Source organism: Scyliorhinus canicula, chromosome 14 (assembly GCF_902713615.1).
Source record: "Scyliorhinus canicula chromosome 14, sScyCan1.1, whole genome shotgun sequence".
Classification (NCBI taxonomy): domain Eukaryota; kingdom Metazoa; phylum Chordata; class Chondrichthyes; order Carcharhiniformes; family Scyliorhinidae; genus Scyliorhinus; species Scyliorhinus canicula.
In genome coordinates this window covers 56,386,859-56,409,320 of record NC_052159.1, presented here as the reverse complement: position 1 = coordinate 56,409,320, position 22,462 = coordinate 56,386,859, and the positions used below count along the sequence as shown (strand labels likewise).

The 22,462-nt window shown below is 50.5% G+C and overlaps 1 protein-coding gene across 2 annotated transcripts in view; it reads right to left on the bottom strand.

Moving 5' to 3' along the window:
* Positions 1–6,790: 6,790 nt before the first annotated feature.
* gjb8 (gap junction protein beta 8) overlaps positions 6,791–22,462 on the bottom strand; it is an 84,967-nt gene continuing 69,295 nt past the window's right edge. Inside the window, exons 1-2 of one of the 2 annotated variants that reach the window (XM_038818841.1) lie at positions 10,163–10,329; positions 6,791–8,038 (exon numbers count right to left, since the gene is read on the bottom strand). In XM_038818841.1, coding sequence (XP_038674769.1) covers positions 7,234–8,019 — 786 coding nt within the window. In that variant the 5' untranslated portion in view covers positions 8,020–8,038; positions 10,163–10,329 and the 3' untranslated portion in view covers positions 6,791–7,233. Of the gene's footprint in view, positions 8,039–10,162; positions 10,330–22,462 lie in introns of those variants that run through there. The other variant, XM_038818842.1, reaches the window with a different exon arrangement.

Below are 22,462 nucleotides of genomic sequence, written 5' to 3'. Positions count from 1 at the left end.
GGAACTGTCGATCGATGAGTCGAACGCCATATCCCGTTCGTACGAGAGCATCTTTCAGCATCTCGTGGAGGCGCACGAGGCACTCCATAAGAAATGGCAAGTGATGTTCGAGGAGATGGAGAACCGGTCGAGGCGGAAGAACCTGCGGATCCTGGGCCTCCCGGAGGGGCTGGAGGGATCGGACATGGGGGCCTATATGGTCACCATGTTGAATTCGTTGATGTGAGTGGGGGCCTTCCAGGGGCCCTTGGAGTTGGAGGGGGCCCACCGAGTGCTGGCGAGGAAGCCCAAGCCCAGCGAGTCGCCGCGGGCGGTGCTGGTGCGGTTCCACCGGTTTGCTGATCGAGAGTGTGTAATAAGGTGGGCCAAGAAGGAGCGGAGCAGCATGTGGGAGAACGCGGAGGTCCGGATCTACCAGGATTGGAGTGCGGAGGTGGCGAAGAAGAGGGCCGGTTACAGTCGGGCGACGGCAGTGCTGCACAGGAGAGGGGTGAAGTTCGGCATGCTACAGCCGGCGCGTCTGTGGGTCACCTACAAGGATCGGCATCATTATTTTGAGTCCCCGGAGGAGGCGTGGGCCTTTGTTCAGGCCGAAAAACTGGACTGAGACTGAGGGTCGGGGGATGGTTGGGGATTGTTGTGTTGTGTTCCAAGGGGGGGTTCTTTCTTTGTTTTCTGGGGGTTGATAGGGCATTGTTTTGATTGGGCTCGTGAGGGGGGTAGGCAAACAGCTTGGGGGGTTGATGGTCGCTAGGGTTGAGGGGGCCTCACGGAGGGGGAGGGTGGCCTGAGATGGGGCTAGTGGGACTGGGCCTGAAAAGGGAGCTGCGCCAGAGGAGGCAGGGCCGGCCGAGAGGAAAGCGCGGGCTTTTTCCCGCGCTAAGGGTTGAAGGGGGTGGGGCCGGAGCTGGGAAGCATGGGCTTTTTCCCGCACTGGGAGTGGAATGGGAAGGACGAGAGCCTGCTTGTGGGCAAGGGAGGGGAGGGGAAGTTTTACACTGAGGGGGTCGATGGTGCGGCGGTAGTGGCTGGGGTCAGCTGACTCACAGGAGTACAATGGTGGGAGCAACGCAGCTGGGGGGGGAACTAGCTAGGGGGGGAGGGTGGGGGGGGGAAGGTGGGTGGGGACTGGGTTGCTGCTGGAATGGCCAAGGGGGAGCTGGAAGTGGTAGAGGAGGTCAGGGCGGGGGTCTGCCGTTGTGGGGAACAGGTCGTGCGGGGAGCGCGGGCACGTGGCTGGCCTAGGAAGGGCTATGGCTAGTCGTTGGGGGAGGGGGGCGAGTAGCCCTCTGATCTGGCTGATAACCTGGAATGTAAGGGGACTGAATGGGCCGGTCAAGCAGACCCGGGTGTTCGCGCACCTGAAGGGGCTGAAGGCGGATGTGGCCATGCTCCAGGAGACGCACCTGAGGGTGGCGGATCAGGTAAGGTTAAGAAAGGGGTGGGTAGGGCAGGTGTTTCATTCGGGTTCAGATGCGAAAAAACGGGGAGGGTGATGATTTTGGTGGGGAAGAGAGTGTCGTTCGAGGCGTCGAGCATTGTGGCGGACAGTGGCGCTAGAAGCGAACGAGGCGGTGAGCGGGCGGGTCCGGAGGTGTATAGAGAGGTACCTGGAGGCTAATGATAATGGGGAGGTGCAAGTAGGGGTGGTCTGGGAGGCACTGAAGGCGGTGGTCAGAGGAGAGCTAATCTCCATTAGGGCAAACAAGGAGAGGGAGGAGAGGAGAGAGAGGGAGGGGTTGGTGGGGGAGATGGTGAGGGTGGACAGGAGGTATGCGGAGGCCCCGGAGGAGGGATTGCTGAGGAAGCGGCGTAGCCTTCAGGCTGAGTTTGATTTACTGACCACCAGGAAGGCGGAGGCACGGTGGAGGAGGGCGCAGGGGGCGGTATATGAATACGGAGAAAAGGCGAGCCGGATGCTGGCGCACCAGCTTCGGAAGCAGGAGGCAGCTAGGGAGATCAGTGGAGTTAGGGACGGAGGAGGGAGCATGGTACGAAGTGCGGTGGGCATAAATGGGGTCTTTAGGAGCTTTTACGAGGAACTGTACCGGTCTGAGCCCCAATTGGAGGACGGAGGGATGGGTCGCTTCCTAGACCGGCTGAGGTTCCCGAGAGTGGAGGAGGAGCAGGTGGCGGGGTTGGGGGCGCCGGTTGGACTGGAGGAGCTGGTGAAAGCGATAGGGAACATGCAGACGGTGAAGGCACCGGGGCCAGATGGGTTCCCAGTTGAATTTTATAAGAAGTATTTGGACCTACTGGGCCCGTTGTTGGTAAGGACCTTCAACGAGGCAAGGGAAGGGGGGGCTCTGCCCCCAATGATGTCTAGGGCGCTGATCTCCTTGATCCTGAAGCAGGACAAAGATCCCCTACAGTGTGGGCCATACAGGCCGATCTCACTCCTAAACGTAGATGCAAAGTTGCTGGCAAAGATTTTGGCCACGAGGATAGAGGACTGTGTGCCACAGGTCATACATCAAGATCAGACGGGGTGTGTGAAAGGGAGGCAGTTGAATGCGAACGTACGGAGGCTTTTGAATGTTATAATGATGCCGGCAGTGGAAGGGGAGGTGGAGATAGTGGCGGCGATGGATGCAGAGAAGGCCTTTGATAGGGTGGAAGGGGGGTACCTGTGGGAGGTGTTGAAAAGATTCGGGTTTGGGGAGGGGTTCGTCAGGTGGGTGAGGTTATATGAGGCGGCCGGTGGTGAGCGTGGCTACGAATAGAAGGAGGTCAAAGTATTTCTGATTGCACCGGGGGAAGTGGCAGATGGAGTTTAACCCTAACAAGTGTGAGGTTGTCCATTTTGGAAGGACAAATATGAATGCGGAATACAGGGTTAACGGTAGGGTTCTTGGCAATGTAGAGGAGCAGAGAGATCTTGGGGTCTATGTTCATAGATCTTTGAAAGTTGCCACTCAAGTGGATAAAGCTGTGAAGAAGGCCTATGGTGTGCTAGCGTTCATTAGCAGAGGGATTGAATTTTAGAGCCGTGAGGTGATGATGCAGCTGTACAAAACCTTGGTCAGGCCACATTTGGAGTACTGTGTGCAGTTCTGGTCACCTCATTTTAGGAAGGATGTGGAAGCTTTGGAAAAGGTGCAAAGGAGATTTACCAGGATGTTGCCTGGAATGGAGAGTAGGTCTTACGAGGAAAGGTTGAGGGTGCTAGGCCTTTTCTCATTAGAACGGAGAAGGATGAGGGGCGACTTGATCGAGATTTATAAGATTATCAGGGAAATAGATAGACAGTCAGAGACTTTTTCCCCGGGTGGAACAAACCGTTACAAGGGGACATAAATTTAAGGTAAATGGTGGAAGATATAGGGGGGATGTCAGAGGTAGGTTCTTTACCCAGAGAGTAGTGGGGGCATGGAATGCACTGCCTGTGGAAGTACAGTAGTTGAGTCGGAAACGTTAGGGACCTTCAAGCGGCTATTGAATAGGTACATGGATTAGGGTAGAATAATGGAGTGTAGATTAATTTCTTCTTAAGGGCAGCACGGTAGCATTGTGGATAGCACAATTGCTTCACAGCTCCAGGGTCCCAAGTTCGATTTCGACTTGGGTCACTGTCTGTGTGGAGTCTGCACATCCTCCCCGTGTGTGCGTGGGTTTCCTCCCACAGTCCAAAGATGTGCAGGTTGGGTAGATTGGCCATGATAAATTGCCCTTAGTGTCCAAAATTCTATGATTAACCTAGGACAAAAGTTTGGCACAACATCGTGGGCCGAAGGGCCTGTTCTGTGCTGTATTTCTCTACCTCTATCTATCTCTGGCCTTTGTCCCTGGTAGCCTGGCGAAAGATTCTTCTTCAGTGGAAAGATGCGAGATCCCCAAGCGTGGAGTCCTGGATTAACGACATGGCAGGATTTATTAAATTGGAGGGGGTCAAATTTGCCTCAAGGGGATCAGTACAAGGGGTCTTTAGGCGGTGGCAACTGTTTCGAGACTTTATGGCAGAGCGGTAGGCGATGGTCAGCAACAGCAGCAACCTGGAGGGGGTTCATGAGGGTTGTTTGTTTTTCTTGATTGGGTGTGTGTATTTGCTTTCATACAGTTCATCTTTGTTGTTTTATTCTTTGTGTATATGGGGGGGGGGGGGGGGGGGGGTTGTTCTGAAGTGTTTTTTTGTATTGTTGACAATGTGAAAACTTGAATAAAAATTATTTTTTTTCTTTAAAAGATATATTTCTGATAAAAACAGGAGACCGAAATAAACAAGATTTTTAAAAATCAGGTTAAAGGGATATGGGGCACTCCGTATGTATAACATTACTCGTCTGGGGGAAGAGGGTGAAAGCGGATCTGGCAAGGTGGGATGGTGTCCTCTGGTTTATTTTTCAATACCTGCCGATCTTCCTGCCAAAGGCATGTTCAAGGAGGTTGAAGATAATTACCTTGTTTACATGGCAGGAGAGGTGGCTAACATTAAGAAAGTGCTGTTGTTGAGAGGACGGCAGTCAGGGGGGTTAGGTTTTCTGAATTTCCAATATTGTGACTGGGTGGCGAACATGGAGAAGGTGAGGAGCTGGGTTAGAGGGGAAGAGATCTCCTAGTGGGTTAGAATGGAGCAGAATCTGTATAGGGGATCGGGGCTGAGGTCATTTGGGCGCTGCTCCTGATGTCCCGGGGGAAATACTCTGAGCCAGTTGAAAATCTGGAGCCAGTTGTGCTCGCACTTCAGGCTGTGGCAGGGTCAATGGAAATGCCACAGAAGTGGGGAATGGAGTTTTTGGAGATGGGAGGAGGAGAATCAGGGCATCAAAGGATTTGTTTCTAGGGGGCAGGTTTGTAGGAGCTGGGGGAAATGTGTCAGTATATGCAAGTCCAAGATTTTGCTAAGAAGGCGATAGAGCTTTCCGGTGAAGCAGGCCTTCACTGTTGGAGAAGGTGCTGACGACAGGGGGAAAATGGAGAAAGGAGTAGTGTCCGCGATTTATGGGGCTATTCTGAAAGGAGATGGCACTGCTGGAGGGGATTAAGACATTGGGAGAAAGAGTTGGGAAAGGACATGGTGGAGGGGTCGTGGTGTGAGGTGCTCCGGAGGGTGCATGTCTCAACTGGTGTGCGAAGTTGGGGCTGATACAGCTGAAGGTGGTGTACAGGGCACACCTCACAATTCAACAATTCATGGGGGGGGGGGGGGGGGGGGGAGGGGCCTTGTTTATTATGCACTTTCAAGAATTGGATGACATCAAACATTTGGGGGGGGGGGGGGGTATGTTCTTGGTGTATTCCTGATTCTTTTTTTTGATGTTTGTGTTTAAAATGTTGAGGGTTGTTTGGGGGGTTGGTGGGAGGAAGGAATTGTTGGTCAGGGGATTGACATTTGTTTATTAGTGGGTGGGTGTAAATTTGGATGAAATGTGAAAAGGAGAAAATATTAAAATAATAAAGGGGATAGTGAAAAGGAGAATAAAAATATTTTCAAAAGGGGATATGGGAACAGGACAAGTTCTCATCCTTGTGCCTTTTTTAAAAAATTGACTACCCAATTAGTTTTTCCCCAATTAAGGGGCAATTGAGCATGTTCAATCCACCTAGCCTGCACATAACGGGTTGTGAGGGCAAAACTCACAAACACTGGGAGAACATGCAAACTCCACATAGGCAGTGACCCAGAATCAAACCTGGGACCTGCTGCTGTGAGGCAACAGGGATAACCCACTGCGCCACCATCCCCGTGCCATTTTACTGCTCCTGAACCACTAGCCAATCCAGTCCTGCCAAGTGTAACCCATCTACTGGTCCTACCTTCCACAGAACTGGTCCCAGGAACTTCCCCTCACATTCTCTAATCATGTATTCAGATATACCTTGCTATTTCGAAGCCTGTGGCATTGGTAGTAATCCTGAGATCACTACCTTCCTATTTTTGAACTTCTCAACTTACTATATTCTACTTTGACCTCCAATGCAACATATTGTTTGGAGCCACAATATCCATCTATTCTCGTCCTTAACTATTACATTCCCACACTTCCTGTTCGGTTGCTGCTTGCCACAAATTATTTCTAATAGTATCCAAAGTGGTATCTGTTTTCAGGGCACAGCAAATGCGATTCCTGCGCTGCCTGTTCAGTCCTCTTACTCCACCTGGTGGTCATTCCTTTTCTGCAGACTCAGCCTGTTACACCACACAATACTCAATCCTGTGGATGCTCCATAGAATACGTGCAGCTTCAAAACTCAGGCTTCCAGGAGCCGTAGCCATTCCTACATATGCTGCCCATCAGAACTGGAATATTCTGGTTTTCCACATGGAGCACATCAGTTTTCATACTCCTTAAAATTAAACCAATACTCCAAGGCCCTACTCCCAATATAGCTCAATGGTAAATACTGACTGTACTCACAATTAGCTCGCAGTTTACAAGTTACCACGGCTGCTGCTTGGAGGAAATTGAAGTGAAAGAGCACCATGCTCCCTCACCAAAGTGGGCAATTCACATTAGAGGAGATCAGGAGGCAAGTATCCAAACAGTATTTTTAGGGGAAGCAGTCGTCAAGCAAATTATGCAAAGAAATTATATATGCCTTTCTACTGGAATTTAAAAGGTGTTATATGGTTACATTACATTGAACCAAGGAGATAATTTGGTCAATGGTAGTATACTCGAGACAGTAGTGCTCAATCTTGGGTACGGGACCGAATGTAGTGACGGCTGTTGCTTTACGCTAATCTCGCCCTTTGGTCAATTCGCGCAAGAATCAAAAATAGAAATTCCTCTATTGGCACCTGGAAATTTTAGATAGATAATACTAGCCATAAGAAATTAGATTGAGCTAATACCCATCAAGTACAATTTTATTGCTTACAATAAAAACTACAGAAAAAACGAGTTGCTGGGAGTGCGCAACAATAAACACTTGGCTTGGAGGTGATTTGGTTCATCCACTGGCAGTGATAACCCACAAGGGGGACGAAAGAAAAGTCCAATAGATTTGCTGTCAACGGTCCATCACTGATGGTGCATTTAAATATCTGATATCACTTCCTTACATTAAAAAGGTCGCGGTAGCGTGAATACAATATTGGTAAAGGTGTCAAATTAGTGCAAGTTGTGCGTTTGGAGTAACTGCTTGGTTTAAAAAAACGGCAAGTGCCGACTAGAAACTACTGGGTACATGTATAAAAGGGGCGACATTAAAGTAGAAAGTGGTGCATTTCCCCAGGTTAAATGTTCATTACATATCACGGAGCAGGACGGGGCTTGGGCAACGCACAGTCCCTCAGGACGTTTTATTCGACTCCAAGACCATTTTCTGGTGTGTGGTGGACAAGAGTTCGTTCATCTCGTTCTGCTCCTTCTCGGAGCTCCTGGGCAGGTGGTTGGGGTGGTGCCGCCGGCGCGTTTGCCTCATGCACGCCTTAACTAGCAAATAAAACAACTCCGCCACGTTCAGCAGCCCGCAGACCCCAGAAACCACCGTCATGAAGATTATGAAGACAGTCTTCTCGGTGGGTCTGGAAATGAAGCAGTCCACGATGTTGGGGCAGGGCGAGGCACTGCACTTTACTAGGCGAGCCATCTGAAAGCCACCGTACAGGAAATACAGCATGTAGGTGAAAACCGTCTCAAAGAGGATTCGGAAGACGATGCTGATCACATAGGTCCACCAAAAAGCACCGACGATCCGCATTTTCTGTTGCCTCAGGGCCTCCACTTCCTCCTTCTTCAAGAGGCCCTGCCGCTTTTCCAAACACTTCTTCTCTTCGTGCTGTCTGTACGCGACGTGCAGGGAGACCAGGAGGGCGGGCGTGGAGATGAAGATGACCTGGAGGCACCACAGGCGGATGTGGGACATGGGAAAGAACTGGTCGTAGCACACGTTCTTGCAGCCAGGCTGCAGGGTGTTACAGACGAAGTCTGACTGTTCATCTCCCCAAACACTCTCCGCCGCCACCACCAGAATCATAATGCGAAAAACGAAGATGACGGAGAGCCAGATTTTGCCGATGCTGGTGGAGTGCCTGTTGACACCTCCTAGGATAAGGTGCAGCTGCCCCCAATTCATCTTCTGGCTTCAGTTAGACCTAAAAAAAAGAAATTGAGGAAATCATTTGAGTATTAGATAGATTGAAAACTAAAAAAAAAATGCAAATCGAAGAGCTGTAATTGTGATACTGTACAAGGATTTGGGACCACTTACTCCCAATTTCACCAGGAGAGTTTACCTTGATGGTCCACATCCACGACGGTGGAAGTGTCGATTCCACCCCCATGAATATATAGGCAAGATGGAGAGAAGTGTAGGTTTTAGAGTCCATCTTAACAGCAGAAGTCGGTGTCAGCCATGAAGCACCTATTTACTTTATTCCCATTTTCCAGCACATGGAGTTTAAGGTGTAATGCTTTATCTGCCCATTCTCAACTCCAACGTTTCTAATGGAGTGAGCCATTACCTGTATGCATTAGTTACAAAATTAATTTACACTATTTTTAAAATTCAGCTGCTGGCAGATTTTCTGGAAGCAGGACTTGTGCATCCAAGCAGCAGCTAGATAATGATAATGAACAGGTTTGAGAAGCAGGACAGAACTCAGCCCAGATCATTGCCACTATTCGATGCTTCACTTCAAAGAACAATACAGCAGGCCCTTTGGCCCTCCAAGCCTGCCCTTCTATACCCCATCTGGTCATGTGCCTATCCAGACAAGTCATATAGTCAGTAACAGAACTGTCTCAACCATTTCACTTTGCAGTGCATTCCAGGCCACCACCACCCTCCGTGTAAAAACCTCCCCCACACATCTCGACCAAACCTTCCCCCCCCCCCCCCCCACCCTGATGCCCCCATTAATTTTCAATTCCACCCTGGGAAAAAGCCTTCCAACTGTTCACCCTATCTATACCCCTAATAAGGTCACCCCTCAGCCTCCCATCTCTAGGGATAACCATCCCAATTTAGTCAATCTCTCCTCATAGCAAATACCCCCTCCATACCAGGCACCATCCTGGTGAACATTTTCTGTACTCTCTCCAAAGCTTCCACATCCTTCTAGTAGTGCAGTGACTAGAATGGGACACAGCATTCTATATAACTATACTCAATACTTCAACCCAAGAGGCAAGCATGCCATATGGTTCCTTTACCACCATCAGTGCTGCCACTTAAGGATTTGTGGACTTGCACACCCAGATCTGTCTCTATGCTCCAGCCTTTTATTTTATAGCTCTCACCCGAATTGAATCTACCAAAAATGCATTACCTCACATTTGTCCAGGTTAAATTCCATCTGCCATTTCTCTGCCCTGTTGGGTTCTCTGACAATCGTCATCACTATCCACAACTTCTGCAATCTTAGTATCATCCACAAATTTGCTAATCAGACCCACTACATTTTTATCCAAGTCATTGATATTATAAAAGAGTAGAGGTCCTAGTACTGACCTTACAGACCTCCATTCAGAAAAAAAACACCTTCTCTATGGTCAAGACCAAAGATTTGTTAAATATATGAGACAAGTTGCACCGGTAGAATACACAGTCCATTTAAGGTCAAAGTCTGCAGGTTTTAAGTTTAGACCGACACATTGTTTAGAGGAACAAATAGATCAGGTATTTGCACAACAATCCCAAACTTACTCCCAAAATTGGTCTAGATTAGAAACCAGAATTTAACTATTCTAACCCAAAGATTGTTATGTTTCTTTTGATGTAATCGCCCCGGAGTTCAGAAATCAGCATTTTGTTCTCCCATTTAGAATTAACCCTTCTAATCAGCTGAAAATCATTAACACCCCCATTAAGTGAATGGGCCAATCATCCAGTTAATAGAAAACTAATTAGGTTTAACACCGTTATATACATTCAGAATGTCCACCCCCAAAAAAACTAAACACTCGGAATTTACCAGATTTGGAAATCTTTGATTTTGGGAAGTGAAATAGAAAATACAGGAACCGGCGCCAAACGCTCCCCTCGCTAATTGCGAAATGCGTGTTAATTAGCCCCGTCCCCCTTTAGCGATATGTTCAAAATCCAATTGCAACTTTGTGGATGGAAACCCAAGTTGGTTACGAAATAGGAATCTGTTAAACCTCAAACCCAAATGATTCCTGCGCAGACACTAAAATACTTGTTTAAAAAAAAAGTTCTCATTCTAAGTGAAAGCCCAAGTCGACACAAAAACTTAAGTACACCCGCTCTCACTTACTTCAAAATGCAGTTACTACTCAAGATAGTCAGGGACACGTCTCACCGCCTTCCTATCGAAAGATAGGCGTCTAATTTCCGAATCCTTGGAGTAAAACTCTCAAACAGCTCCGCTGGCTGCTTGCATGCGGGTTAATGTTGTTGTCCTCCCCCTGGCGAGCAGCCCCGTGATCTACCACCTACTACCTGACCCTTTTTATAGCGACTCACCTGACTGACGCAATGGTGCCAGAGAGAGAGAGTACAAGGACTGTACAGCAGGGATTCGTTGATGAAGGAAATTAGAGGCTGCTCCAAGTGAAAAAAACCTGTCCGATGGGCCTATTTTGTTGGACTGATGAAACATAACATTAATATGGCCAATTCAAGTGTAGGACCCTATGAATAGGTCAACAATAAACACGACCAATTGGAGGATCAGAAAAACAAATAATAGATTATTCATGATGTTAGTATTTAAAATACACTCAATACCCAGTTGGTGCCTATCCACTGTAGAAGGCCTCCAGTACATCCGTGAACACTGCAGTACCCTTCCAGGGCCATCAAGATGTGGATAATGCTGTAGAATTGAGGAATAACGTCTCACCTTCCCCTTCCCAGAACTATCATAGAATAATAGAATTTACAGTGCAGAAGGAGGCCATTCGGCCCATCAAGTCTGCACCGGCTCTTGAATAGAGCACCCTACCCAAACCCACATCTCCACCATATCCCTGTAACCCAGTAACCCCACCTAACCTGTTTGGACACTAAGGGCAATTTATCATGGCCAATCCACCTAACCTGCACATCTTTGGACTGTGGGAGGAAACCGGAGCACCCGGAGGAAATCCATGCAGACACAGCGAGAAAGTGCCGACTCCACATAGACAGTGACCCAAGCCGGGAATCTAACCTGGGACCCTGGCGCTGTGAAGCCACAGTGCTAGTCACATGTGCTACTGTGCCGCCCTTGAGGACTCCCAGGGTAACTCTCTCCCGACTGTATACCACTGTGCTGCCGCCTCTGCTGGGCCAGTCCTGTCGGTGGGATAGATCATACCCAGAAATGGTGATAGTGGTGTCTGGGACATCTGATTCCGTGAGTATGACTATATTAGTCTGTTGCTTGACTGGTCTGTGAGGCAGCTCTCCAACTTTGACACAGGCCACCAGGTGTTAGTAAGGAGGACTGTTCAAGATCATCAGGAAGCAATTATGGGTTTTTACAAAAATGGTTTGAGGCTCAACATTAGACTTTTAATTCCAGAATTTTATTAAATTCAGATTTCACAATCTGCCGTGGCAGGATTCAAACCTAGGTCCCTGGGTCACTGGATCACCAGCCCAGTAACAATACCACTACGCCACTGCCTCCCCACAGTTCATGAAAGAATAAAGAAAAAAATATGGGATAGGACATTTCCTGAGACAATCATAGTTTACAAAGCCAATGTGGTTCAAAGTCTTAAAGACAATTGAAAAACACGGCTGGAACCTAGCAGTGTGAAATCAGGAAAGGTCAATCAAATTAGGTGGGGTACTGGGTTATGGGGATAGGGTGGAGGTGTGGGCTTAATTAGGGTGACCTTTCCAAGGGCTGGTGCAGACTCGATGGGCCGAATGGCCTCCTTCTGCACTGTAAATTCTATGATTCTATGAAATTTTTCTCTTGTGAAATTGTTCGAAATAGATTTGATGATCACAGAAATTGTATTTTGATATTACACTCCTAATCTTTGACACATAATAATATAATAATAATGATCTTTATTGTCACAAGTAGGCATACATTAATACTGCAATGAAATTAACCCCTAGTCGCCACATTCTGGCGCCTGTTCGGGTACACACAGGGAGAATTCAGAATATCCAATTCACCTAATAGCACGTCTTTCGGGACTTGTAGGAGGAAACTGGAGCACCCGGAGACACGGGGAGAACGTGCAGACTCCACACAGACAGTATCCAAGCCGGGAATCGAACATGGCTTTGTATAGATCATTAGTCAAAGAGTGGTTATGAACTTCAGAGTGCGATTTAGACTGATAGTTCACAATCTGAGCATTGTTTTATGGTTCCCCGAGGTAGCATTAATAGGACAATCCTTGTTGGTTGTTTCATCAATAACTTTTCCTCTATTATATGGTCAGGAATAGGGCTATTCATTGAAAATTTAATTGATGTTTGACTCAATTCACACTCATCTGATAATTCAGCAACCCATAACAATTTACAGCAGGACTTGGACCTAATCTAGACTTGGGCTAACAAGTGTCAAGCAACAGTTAGCAGGCAATGGAAATCTCCAAGAAGAAAAAAAATCTAGCCATCTTTTTCTTACTTTCAATAACACCATCATCATCAAATCCTTCGCTAGCACCATCTCGGAATCTCGGGCGAAATTCTCCGCACCCGCGGAAAGTCGGCAAACGGTCGTAAAAATCGGGACCGTTTTACGACGGTCGCGAAGGCTTCATTTCCCGACCGATTCACTTCCTGGAAATGGGCTAGCAGCGCGGCCGCATCAATTACGTGCGTGATGACGACGGAACGCGACGACGACACGAACCCGCCCATGTGACGCCGCCCGACGCCGTAAAAAGGCGCGGGCGACCACAGAATCTGTCGGGCAGGATGTCGGAGCCTAGGCGAGCTGCACCTCGCTTTATTGATGCAGACGTCGAGGCGCTGCTCGATGCCGTGGAGCAGAGGAGGGGCATCATCCGCCCGCGGAGAGGGCATCGCCAACCTGCCAGCACGGTACGCCAGGCCTGGCGTGACGTGGCTGCTGCCGTCAGTGCTGTGGGGCAGACCCCTCGCTCAGCAGAGCAGTGCCGAAAGAAGCTACATGACCTCACCAGGTCTGCCAGGGTAAGTGCCATGAGGGTGCCCCCTAGTCACAACCATCCCTCCCCCTTAACTGCCCGGGGGGGGGGGGGGAGAGGGATTGGGGCAGAGTTATTTGAGGGTGGTTCACAAAGTTGTCACAGACCCAGCGCTCTGGCCCCGAGGAGAGATGCAATCATCTGATGACAACTTGCCCCCCCCCCAAACTGTGCCAGTATCAGAACGGACTTCTGAGACCTACCGTTTTGTAATGATCTACCTATGTTTCCTCCCCCAACAGGCCAAGGCCGGTCATAACCACCGTGAGCGGCACAAGACTGGAGGGGGTTCGCCCAACATGCACCCCCTCAGCACCTTTGAACAGAGGGCACTGGACCTTGTTGGGGGGTCTGCCACCCGCGATATCGCGCAATGCGAGGTTGGCGGAACTGCAGCAAGTGAGACAACCCTCCCTGACAAACACCCTCCCCCCCCCCCATCCTCTGTCCCTTCACACACCCTGCCCACTGGGACACTTCCCCATCCTCTGTCCCTTCACACACCCTGCCCACTGGGACACTTCCCCATCCTCTGTCCCTTCACACACCCTGCCCACTGGGACCGTCCAGCGGCCTGCCGAGCAAATCGAAATAACCCGTCTCATTCTCTTCCCTAGGACGTGATGCCGAACGACCAGGGCCGTCTGGCTGCAGACGGAGACACGAATCTGCCGCCACCTCACCCGGGGCCTCACAACAGAGGGTGCCCGATCAGCGGGCAGCCCTATCTGCCCCAACCCAATCTGCGGACCAGGACGCACAGAGGGTTCGAGGTCCACCACCACCACCAGAAATGGCCAGGGACAACCCTCCTGTCGCTGAGCGGCCCCACACCCTGGACGAGGACCTAACCATTGAGAGCGTCGGGCTTGCGGCACTGCTTTCTCCCACCACTTCCATCATCCCAGAGATACACACCCCGGCGGGCCTATTTAGTGATGAGTCTCCTGGGGCACAGTCTGGTTGTCACATCACAGATGAGCAGGTACAGCAGGTGGAGGTCGGAGCAACAGAGGGCCCGGACTCGCGGAGGCCAGACCAGGCCCAGGATGCAGCTGGCTCCCAGACGTTTTCGGAGTTCCTGGAGTTTCTCAACCCACCCGCACAGCCGATGCCTCAGGAAACCCAGGGAAACAATGACGGGATGAGGGCTTCCTTCCAGACTCTGCAGACGCTGTTAGAGGAGTCGATCCGCGTCCAAGAGCAGGGAGTGGTGCCGCTCATGGCAGAGACCCAGTCCGACACCGCACGGGTGGCATCCGCGGTGGAGGCAATGGGTCAGGTTATGCAAGACGTTGGGATTAATGTGCACGCGTCATCCTCGGCCCTGGACAGGGTTGCCCTCTCACAGGCAGCAATGTGCCAGAGCCAAACCGACATTGCCGGCGCCCTGCGGGCCATGGCCGAGTCTCAGCAGGTCATTGGCCAGTCGCAGCAGTCAGTCGCCGAGAGCATCAACCGCCTGACACATGTGCTGGATGGCGTCGTGCACAATCAGGTTGAGATCGCACAGTCCCTGGCGGGAATGTCTAACTCCCTGGACTCCGTCTCTGCAAACCTTCGGATCCTGGTGGATACCGTTGCAGGCCTCCAGGACTGGCAGCGCCAGGTGTCGGTGGTGCGACGGGGAACCTCCCCGCTCGCACCTCTGTCCCAAAGTGAGGCCCGGGGGCCACCGGGCTCCCCGAGGGAGGAGGAGGTTTCGGGGCCCGTCCCATTAACTCCATCACGGGACGTCCCGGAATTCTCGGCCTCCCCCCGTCCCATCCCTGGTGCATCGGGTGGGCAGCAGGCAGAGCAGGGTGGCACAATGTCACCCGAGACGCCCGCAGAGCAGCCTGGCCCATCAAGGCCGGGTCGCCCCAGGAAACGCTTGGCCAAGGAGAAACGAGTCGAGGGGGGCGATTCGCAGCAATCCTCCTCCACTCCTGCTGTATCATCTGGGGATTCACTTAGACGTAGTGGTAGGGCCCGTAAGGCAACTAAGATAGACACTGAGTAAGTTGGCACGGGTGAAGGGCACAGTTTAGTTGTAGGGGTAGGGCACCTGTAAATAATTGTTAATATTAAACACACTGTTCCACCTTACTTGTAATACCGTGTGATTGTTCCACAGCCACAGGAATCGTGATGGTGACCGAGTGTCGCTGGGGGTGGCGGGTGGTGAAACCTCGGTGCCGGGTGTGCAGTCCCTGCCCCTACCCCCCTCCCACAGCTAGCCCACGCAGGCATGTGATGGAGTGTCAGTGACGAACTCAGCGGCCACCAAGGTGGATGGTTCAGCTATTGCCATGGGTCAGACTCTCTCTAACGATTCTGAGCTCACAGCTCTTCGCAGAGCGGGTTGTCATCATTCCACATGGCACTGATCACACCCGCTGACACAGCCATCAATGTTGTGCCATTCCGTCTGGACCCAGTGATAAGCGTCATGTCGAAGTGGAGCAGTGTACACTGAGGGGGGGGGTTTGGTGGTGGCAGTTGTGTGGTGACCCTCTGCATGACTAGCGATGCAGGTGGTGGTTTGGTGTTCATCGGGGACGTCACATGCGATGCGTGAACCGTGCTGCCACCATGGCGTCGCGTGCCCGCCGTCCTTGCCGGGTCCGTCGTGCCGCCTCCTGGACATCACCAGCACCTGGGTCGTGTCTGCGTGCTGCGCCCGCCACTCCACCAGCGTCCTCCTCCTCCTCCTCCTCCTCCTCCTCCTCCTCCTCCTCCTCCTCTGTGCTGGCACCACTGCCACTAGCTTCTCCCTCCGCCTCCTGCAACAGGTCATCTCCCCTCTGCATCGCGATGTTGTGCAGCGCACAGCAGACCACTACAATGCGAGCGACCCTGTCGGCCTGGTACTGCAGGGCCCCTCCGGAGCGGTCCAGGCACCTGAATCTCATCTTCAGGAGGCCAAGGCAGCGCTCCACCACACCCCTGGTTGCTGCATGGGCCTCGTTGTATCGTGTTTCCGCATTGGTCTGAGGCCTCCGTATCGGCGTCATCAGCCAAGACCTCAGCGGATAACCCCTGTCACCTAGCAACCAGCCCCTCAGCCGGGGGGGACGTCCCTCAAACATCGCAGGGATGAACGACTGCGCTAGTATGTAGGAGTCATGCACACTCCCTGGGAACCTTGCACAGACGTTCAAGAACCTCATGTGGGGGTCGCATACCACCTGGACATTAATGGAGTATGTCCCCCTCCTGTTTGTGAACACGTCCCTGTCCACAGCAGGCGGGCGCATGGGGACGTGAACACAGTCGATTGACCCCTGAACCCTCGGTATCCCGGCCACACTGGCAAATCCACGGGCTCGTGAGTCTTGACTTGCTCGGTCCTCGGGAAAGGTGATGTAGCGATCGGCGATGGCATAGAGGGCGTCGGTCACATCCCGGATGCACCTGTGCACCGATGACTGGGAGATCCCAGAGACGTCCCCGCTCGGAGACTGGAAGGAGCCGGTAGCATAGAAGTTCAGAGCGACCGTCACCTTGATGGCTACCGGGATTGCGTGTCCTCCCCCCGTTCCACGTGGGGCGAGGTGCGACAGGAGTTCGCAGATATGTATCACCGTCTGCCTACTCAGCCGGAGTCTTCTCCTGCAGGTGATGTCCGGCATTGTTAGGAAAGAGACCCGGACACGGTACACCCTCGGCTTTGGTCGTCGCCTCTGACGCCGTGGCTGCACCCTCACTCTCTCCTCTTCCTCTTCCTCCTCCTCCTCCTCCTCCCCCCCCCCATGCTGCTCGACGACTGGCAACTCCTCGGCCCTTCCCTCTGCTGCTGCAGCTGGCCCTGCAGCCACTGCGGGTTGTGGGTGTGGATGCTGCTGCATCTCCAAATCCAGTAGAGCTGCCCCAACCACTGCGCAGAACATAGCCGTTCTGTTCCCATGCATCGTGCTAACCTACAGAAGGGTGGTGGGGGGCGGAGAAACGGGACATGTTAGACGGACGTTAGTCGACACCTCGGCAGCCGCCAGCCATGGGATACCAGTGTGTCCCGGTGGCCTGGTCGCGCTGCTGACACGCGGTCAGCCTAACCCCTGGTCACTTCCTGCATCCAACGGCCAGTAAACTATGTCCTCCTCACGGGTGCGTCAGTGGCCTGTGGCCGGAAGCCACAGGGGAACCAGCGGCCGTGTCCTCGTCACCTGCACACCATGGCATGGTGGCAGACATTTTGTTACGGGGTTGGACGGCTCACTCTCTACCTAAACCCCCCCCCCCCCTCCGTCGCCCCCCACTGCCTCCCCCGTCTCCCCCACTGCCCCCTCCATCTCCCCCACTGCCTCCTCCGTCTCCCCCACTGCCCCCTCCGTCTCCCCCACTGCCCCCTCCATCTCCCCCACTGCCTCCTCCGTCTCCCCCACTGCCCCCTCCATCTCCCCCACTGCCTCCTCCGTCTCCCCCACTGCCCCCTCCATCTCCCCCACTGCCTCCTCCGTCTCCCCCACTGCCCCCTCCATCTCCCCCACTGCATCCTCCGTCTCCCCCACTGCCCCCTCCGTCTCCCCCACTGCCCCCTCCGTCTCCCCCACTGCCCCTCCGTCTCCCCCACTGCCCCCTCCGTCTCCCCCACTGCCCCCTCCGTCTCCCCCACTGCCCCCTCCGCCTCCCCCACTGCCCCCTCCGTCTCCCCCACTGCCCCCTCCGTCTCCCCCACCGCCCCCGTTCTGGACCCCCTCCCGGTCCCAGGGATGCCTTCCCCGTTGTGGCCAGACTCGAGCGGTGCGCTGAGCGGTGCGCTGAGCGGTGCGCAGAGTGGTGCCCTGACCTCCTCCAAGCAGTCGTCAGCCAGGCCGACTGGTTGACGAATTTAAAAAGCAGGTGTGTTTCACGACGTCCAAACAGGGCGCCATGACGTCGGGACTTCGGCCCATCCGGGCCGGTGAATAGCGGGGGGGCTCTCAGTGGCGATTCTGGTCGTGTCAGGGGCGGGAAGGAGGCGTTTGTCGGGAAACGCGACTCCGACAATTTGCGGGGTTCGGAGAATAGCGGGAGGGCGTCGGAACAGCGTCGCCGTAAAAATTTCCGACGCCCGCTATTCTCCGACCCGTCGTGAGTCCGGAGAATCTCGCCCCTCGTACTTGACAAGTAGCTTGACTTGACCTACACTATGAACCATACAAGAGCAGGGCACAGACTAAATATATCCCAATGAGTGATTTACATTTCAGCACTTCAAAGCCTGTCCACCATATTCAACGTTAATCGTGCGTATGTTTAAATATTCAGGGCTTACCTTGGTAGGTGCAGCCTCAACAATACTCAAAGAACTTTGCACCATCCAAGCCTGCACCTTGATTAACACCAATATCCACACTCACCATTAGCAGAACTCTGTGGCATCAGTATATAAATATAATATATACATATATTGCATTATCTTAAACTGCATTACCATTTGATGGAAATTAGCAATGAATAAAATGGTGTTTACTTCATCTCTCTCAACCTTAAACTGGTTCCCTTTTGGTTGAATGGCTCCAAGTTCCATAATAAAGTTGGAATACACTGATGGTTCAATTTCAGTTAAAAAAAATTAGTCCCCCTTTGTCCAAATGTAGGAAATAAAAATAATCAAATGAAATGGTAACAACACAGGGAGGCTATTCAGCCCATCATGTTCATGCTAGCTGTCTACAAGAACAATTTACCTAATCCAACTCCCTGTCCTTTACCTGTAGCCCTGCAAATTATTTATCTTCAGAAGCTTATCCAATTCCTTTTTGAAAGCACCAATTGAATTTTCCCCCACGCACTCTCAGTCAGTGAACTCCAGACCAATCAAATCCATTGAATCCCTACAGTGCAGAAGGAGGCCATTTGGTCCATCGAGTCTGCATTGGCCCTCCAAAAGAGCACTCTATCTAGACCCACTCCCCACCCTATTCCTCTCACTCTGCAGATTCATCATGGCCAATCCACGGACCTGCACATCTTTGGACGCTTTAGACCCTAACCCTCTCTGCCCAGAAAGACTTTTCCTCATGTTATTGTTAGTTCTTTTCCTATTTATCTTGATGCAGTGTCCTCCAGTTTCCTGAGTTTTCCACCAATGGGAACTGTTTCTGTCTATCTACTCTATCTGGATACTGTGTGATTTTGAACATCTCCATCAAATCCCCATCAACCTTCTGTTCTCTAAGGAGAACTGCCTCAGCTTCCCCAGTCTTTACACATAACTGAAGTCCTTCATTCCTGGAACCATTATCGTAATTAGTTTCAGCAGCCTCTGTAACGTTTTCACATCTTTCCTAATACGGTGCTCAGAATTAAATGCAATATTCCAGATGAGGTCAAACCAATGTTTTATAAAGGTTCATCATAAGAAGAATAATCCACATCTATACTTTAAGGACCATTGGTGTCGCTGTGAAGTTGTTGCAAAATTTCCCTCTGTGTTAATGAATACAAAGTCCAAATAAAAACAGTAATACCTCAAATGTTCATCCCCAAATGGAGATTAATCCATTTGTACTTTCTTTACATAGTAAACCTAAGTATAAAATTACAATTTTAGTCAGTTTTCACATTTACTAAAGTTACTTACAGATTTAAATGCATATGAGTATTCACAAATGTAACATTTTGTCATGTCTCAGAAGTGTCTCAAAATACTTTATGTGCAACAGATTGGTTTGATACACAGTTAGTTACTTGATGTAGGTAAGCACAAGCTCTGATGGGTTATTTCTAACCAACAGGTGGCACTTTTAGAATGTCCTCAGATCAGAGAACATTTGATACCTCACAAAATATTATTGTGCCATGATTCATGATTTTGTTTGCTTTTGTAAAGAATACAATTCTGTCATAATGTGGACCATAACCATCTTTCATTACACTTCGTAAAGATGAGAAGTGAAATCTGAGAAGGTACTTTAAGTTTGTAAGAATTTTTGGAAATCTCAAACAACTTTTTAGGGAAATGTTTTCAATTTGGTAATTGTACCCATGCTCCAATAAGTCTACATGATAGATTGGTTTACACTTTTTCTGCAAATGCAAGATTAAGGAATATAAATTTATTGTCACAGGTTCTTTAAAGCTATTGAATCTAATTAGTCTCCTGTTTGGTTGTAGCTCATGAATACCTGAAACTAGTCTGACAAGAAATTTGAAACCAATATTTTTATTCATTAACACCAATAAAAAAATGGCTCCTGCAATATTTAACTATCATTGTATGATTGCTGTATTTATTTAATTTTGATATGAAAGGTCAACTGTATAAGAGTCAGTTTAACAAAATAACATAAGCACTTGCACTCAGATTTACTCTGGATGATTCAAAATAAAACCAGAAAATTCTGAAGGCATTTAATAGGTTAATCAGTATTTGTAGTGAAAGGAACAGAGTGAAGATGTTCAGCTGTAATAGCTTCCAGTGTTGGAGGAATGTCATTCCATCAACACTGGAAGCTATTACAGCTGAACATCTTTTAACAGGTACAAAGCCAGGGAAAGGCACGAAAGAAACAAAAGGGTGAAGAGTGGAGGGCAGGAGTAATTAAATGACAAAAGTTAAGATGGCGCAATCAAAAGGAAATTATCATAAGATGAATAGAGGGCAGGATTCTCCGTCTAGAAGACTAAGTTCTCCCTCCAGATTTGAATTGCGGGAAATTGTGAGGCATGGCGTAGGGGAAACGGGACCTCCTCATGTGCAAGGATGAGCCTGATACAGTTTAAGGTGGTGCACAGGATGCATTTGACTCGGTCGAGAATGAGTGGGTTCTTTCAGAGGGTAGCAGATGATAGTGAGAGGTGTGGGCAGGGGCCAGCGAATCACGCGAACATGTTTTGGGGTTGTGTAAAATTGGGAAGATTCTGGGCGGGAGTGTTCGCTGTCTTAGCCAGGATAGTGGAGGAGGAATTGGACCCTTTGGTGATGATATTTGGGGTTTCAGAGAAGTCGGAGCTCATGGAGAGGAGGAAGGTCGATGTCATGGCCTTCGCTGCTCTGATTGCACGGTGGTGAATTTTACTGGAGTGGGTGGTTGGCATCGCCACCGGGGGTAGCGGCTTGACTGGATGACCTGTACGACTTCCTGCGGTTGGGGAAGATAAAGGATGAGTTAAGGGGTTCTGCAGGGGGTTTGAGAAAAGGTAGGGGGATGTTTGTGATTGTGTTTGAGGAGCTGTTCGTCGTGGGGAGGGGGGAGGGTAAGAATGGGAAAAACATTGTACAGACTGTATAGCTGGTTGCTGGGAAATATGTTTCCGGGGTGTTTATTTGCTGTTACCTGTTTTGATACAAGTTTGGAATAAAATACATTTTTTTTAAAAAGCCTGACCAGCTGGAGCAGCTATTAAGCGCTTCACTCACCACAGACTGTAATTCCAGCCAGGAAGATGGCTGCACGCAAACCGGCTTCCAGATTCCGGGAGTCAGAGATTGACCGAATGCCGGATGCCAGGAGGACTGGCTTGCAATGCCAAAAAGAAATAATCGGCCTCCCTAGGGCAGCACAGATGGGTCACCTCGCCTGTGTCCCTGGTATCACTCCTGTCCCTCACTCCTTACATCAACCTCCAATCCCCCTGAGGCCAACAACACTCTACCTGCTTGCATCTCCTTTGCAACTCATCCTCCACCAAAACCCTACACATGTACTGTCCTCTTTGGCAAGGAGCCTTGCACTCACATGCCACCAGCAACAGACCTCCCCTCCCCCCGCCGTGGAACTCACCTTGCAGGATTTATTTTTGGGTCAGTAGAGTGAGCATTGTCAGGGAATGAGCATTGTCAGTAGAGTGAGCATTGTCAGTCGAGTGAGCATTGTCAGTTAAGTGAGCATTGACAGTAGAGTGAGCATTGTCAGGGAGTGAGCATTGTCAGTAGAGTGAGCATTGTCAGGTAGTGAGCATTGTCAGGGAGTGAGCATTGTCAGGGGGAGTGAGCATTGTCGGAGGACTGAGAATTGTCAGTAGAGTGAGCATTGTCAGGGGGAGTGAGCATTGTCAGAGAGTGAGCATTGTCAGGGAGTGAGCATTGTCAGGGAGTGAGCATTGTCAGTAGAGTGAGCATTGTCAGTAGAGTGAGCATTGTCAGTAGAGTGAGCATTGTCAGGGAGTGAGCATTGTCAGGTAGTGAGCATTGTCAGGGAGTGAGTATTGTCAGGGGAGTGAGCATTGTCAGGGAGTGAGTATTGTCAGGGGGAGTGAGCATTGTCAGGGAGTGAGCATTGTCAGGGGGAGTGAGCATTGTCAGGGAGTGAGCATTGTCAGGGAGTGAGCATTGTCAGGGAGTGAGCATTGTCAGGGAGTGAGCATTGTCAGGGAGTGAGCATTGTCAGGGAGTGAGCATTGTCAGTAGAGTGAGCATTGTCAGGGAGTGAGCATTGTCAGTTGAGTGAGCATTGTCAGGGAGTGAGTATTGTCAGGGAGTGAGCATTGTCAGGGAGTGAGCATTGTCAGGGATTGAGCAT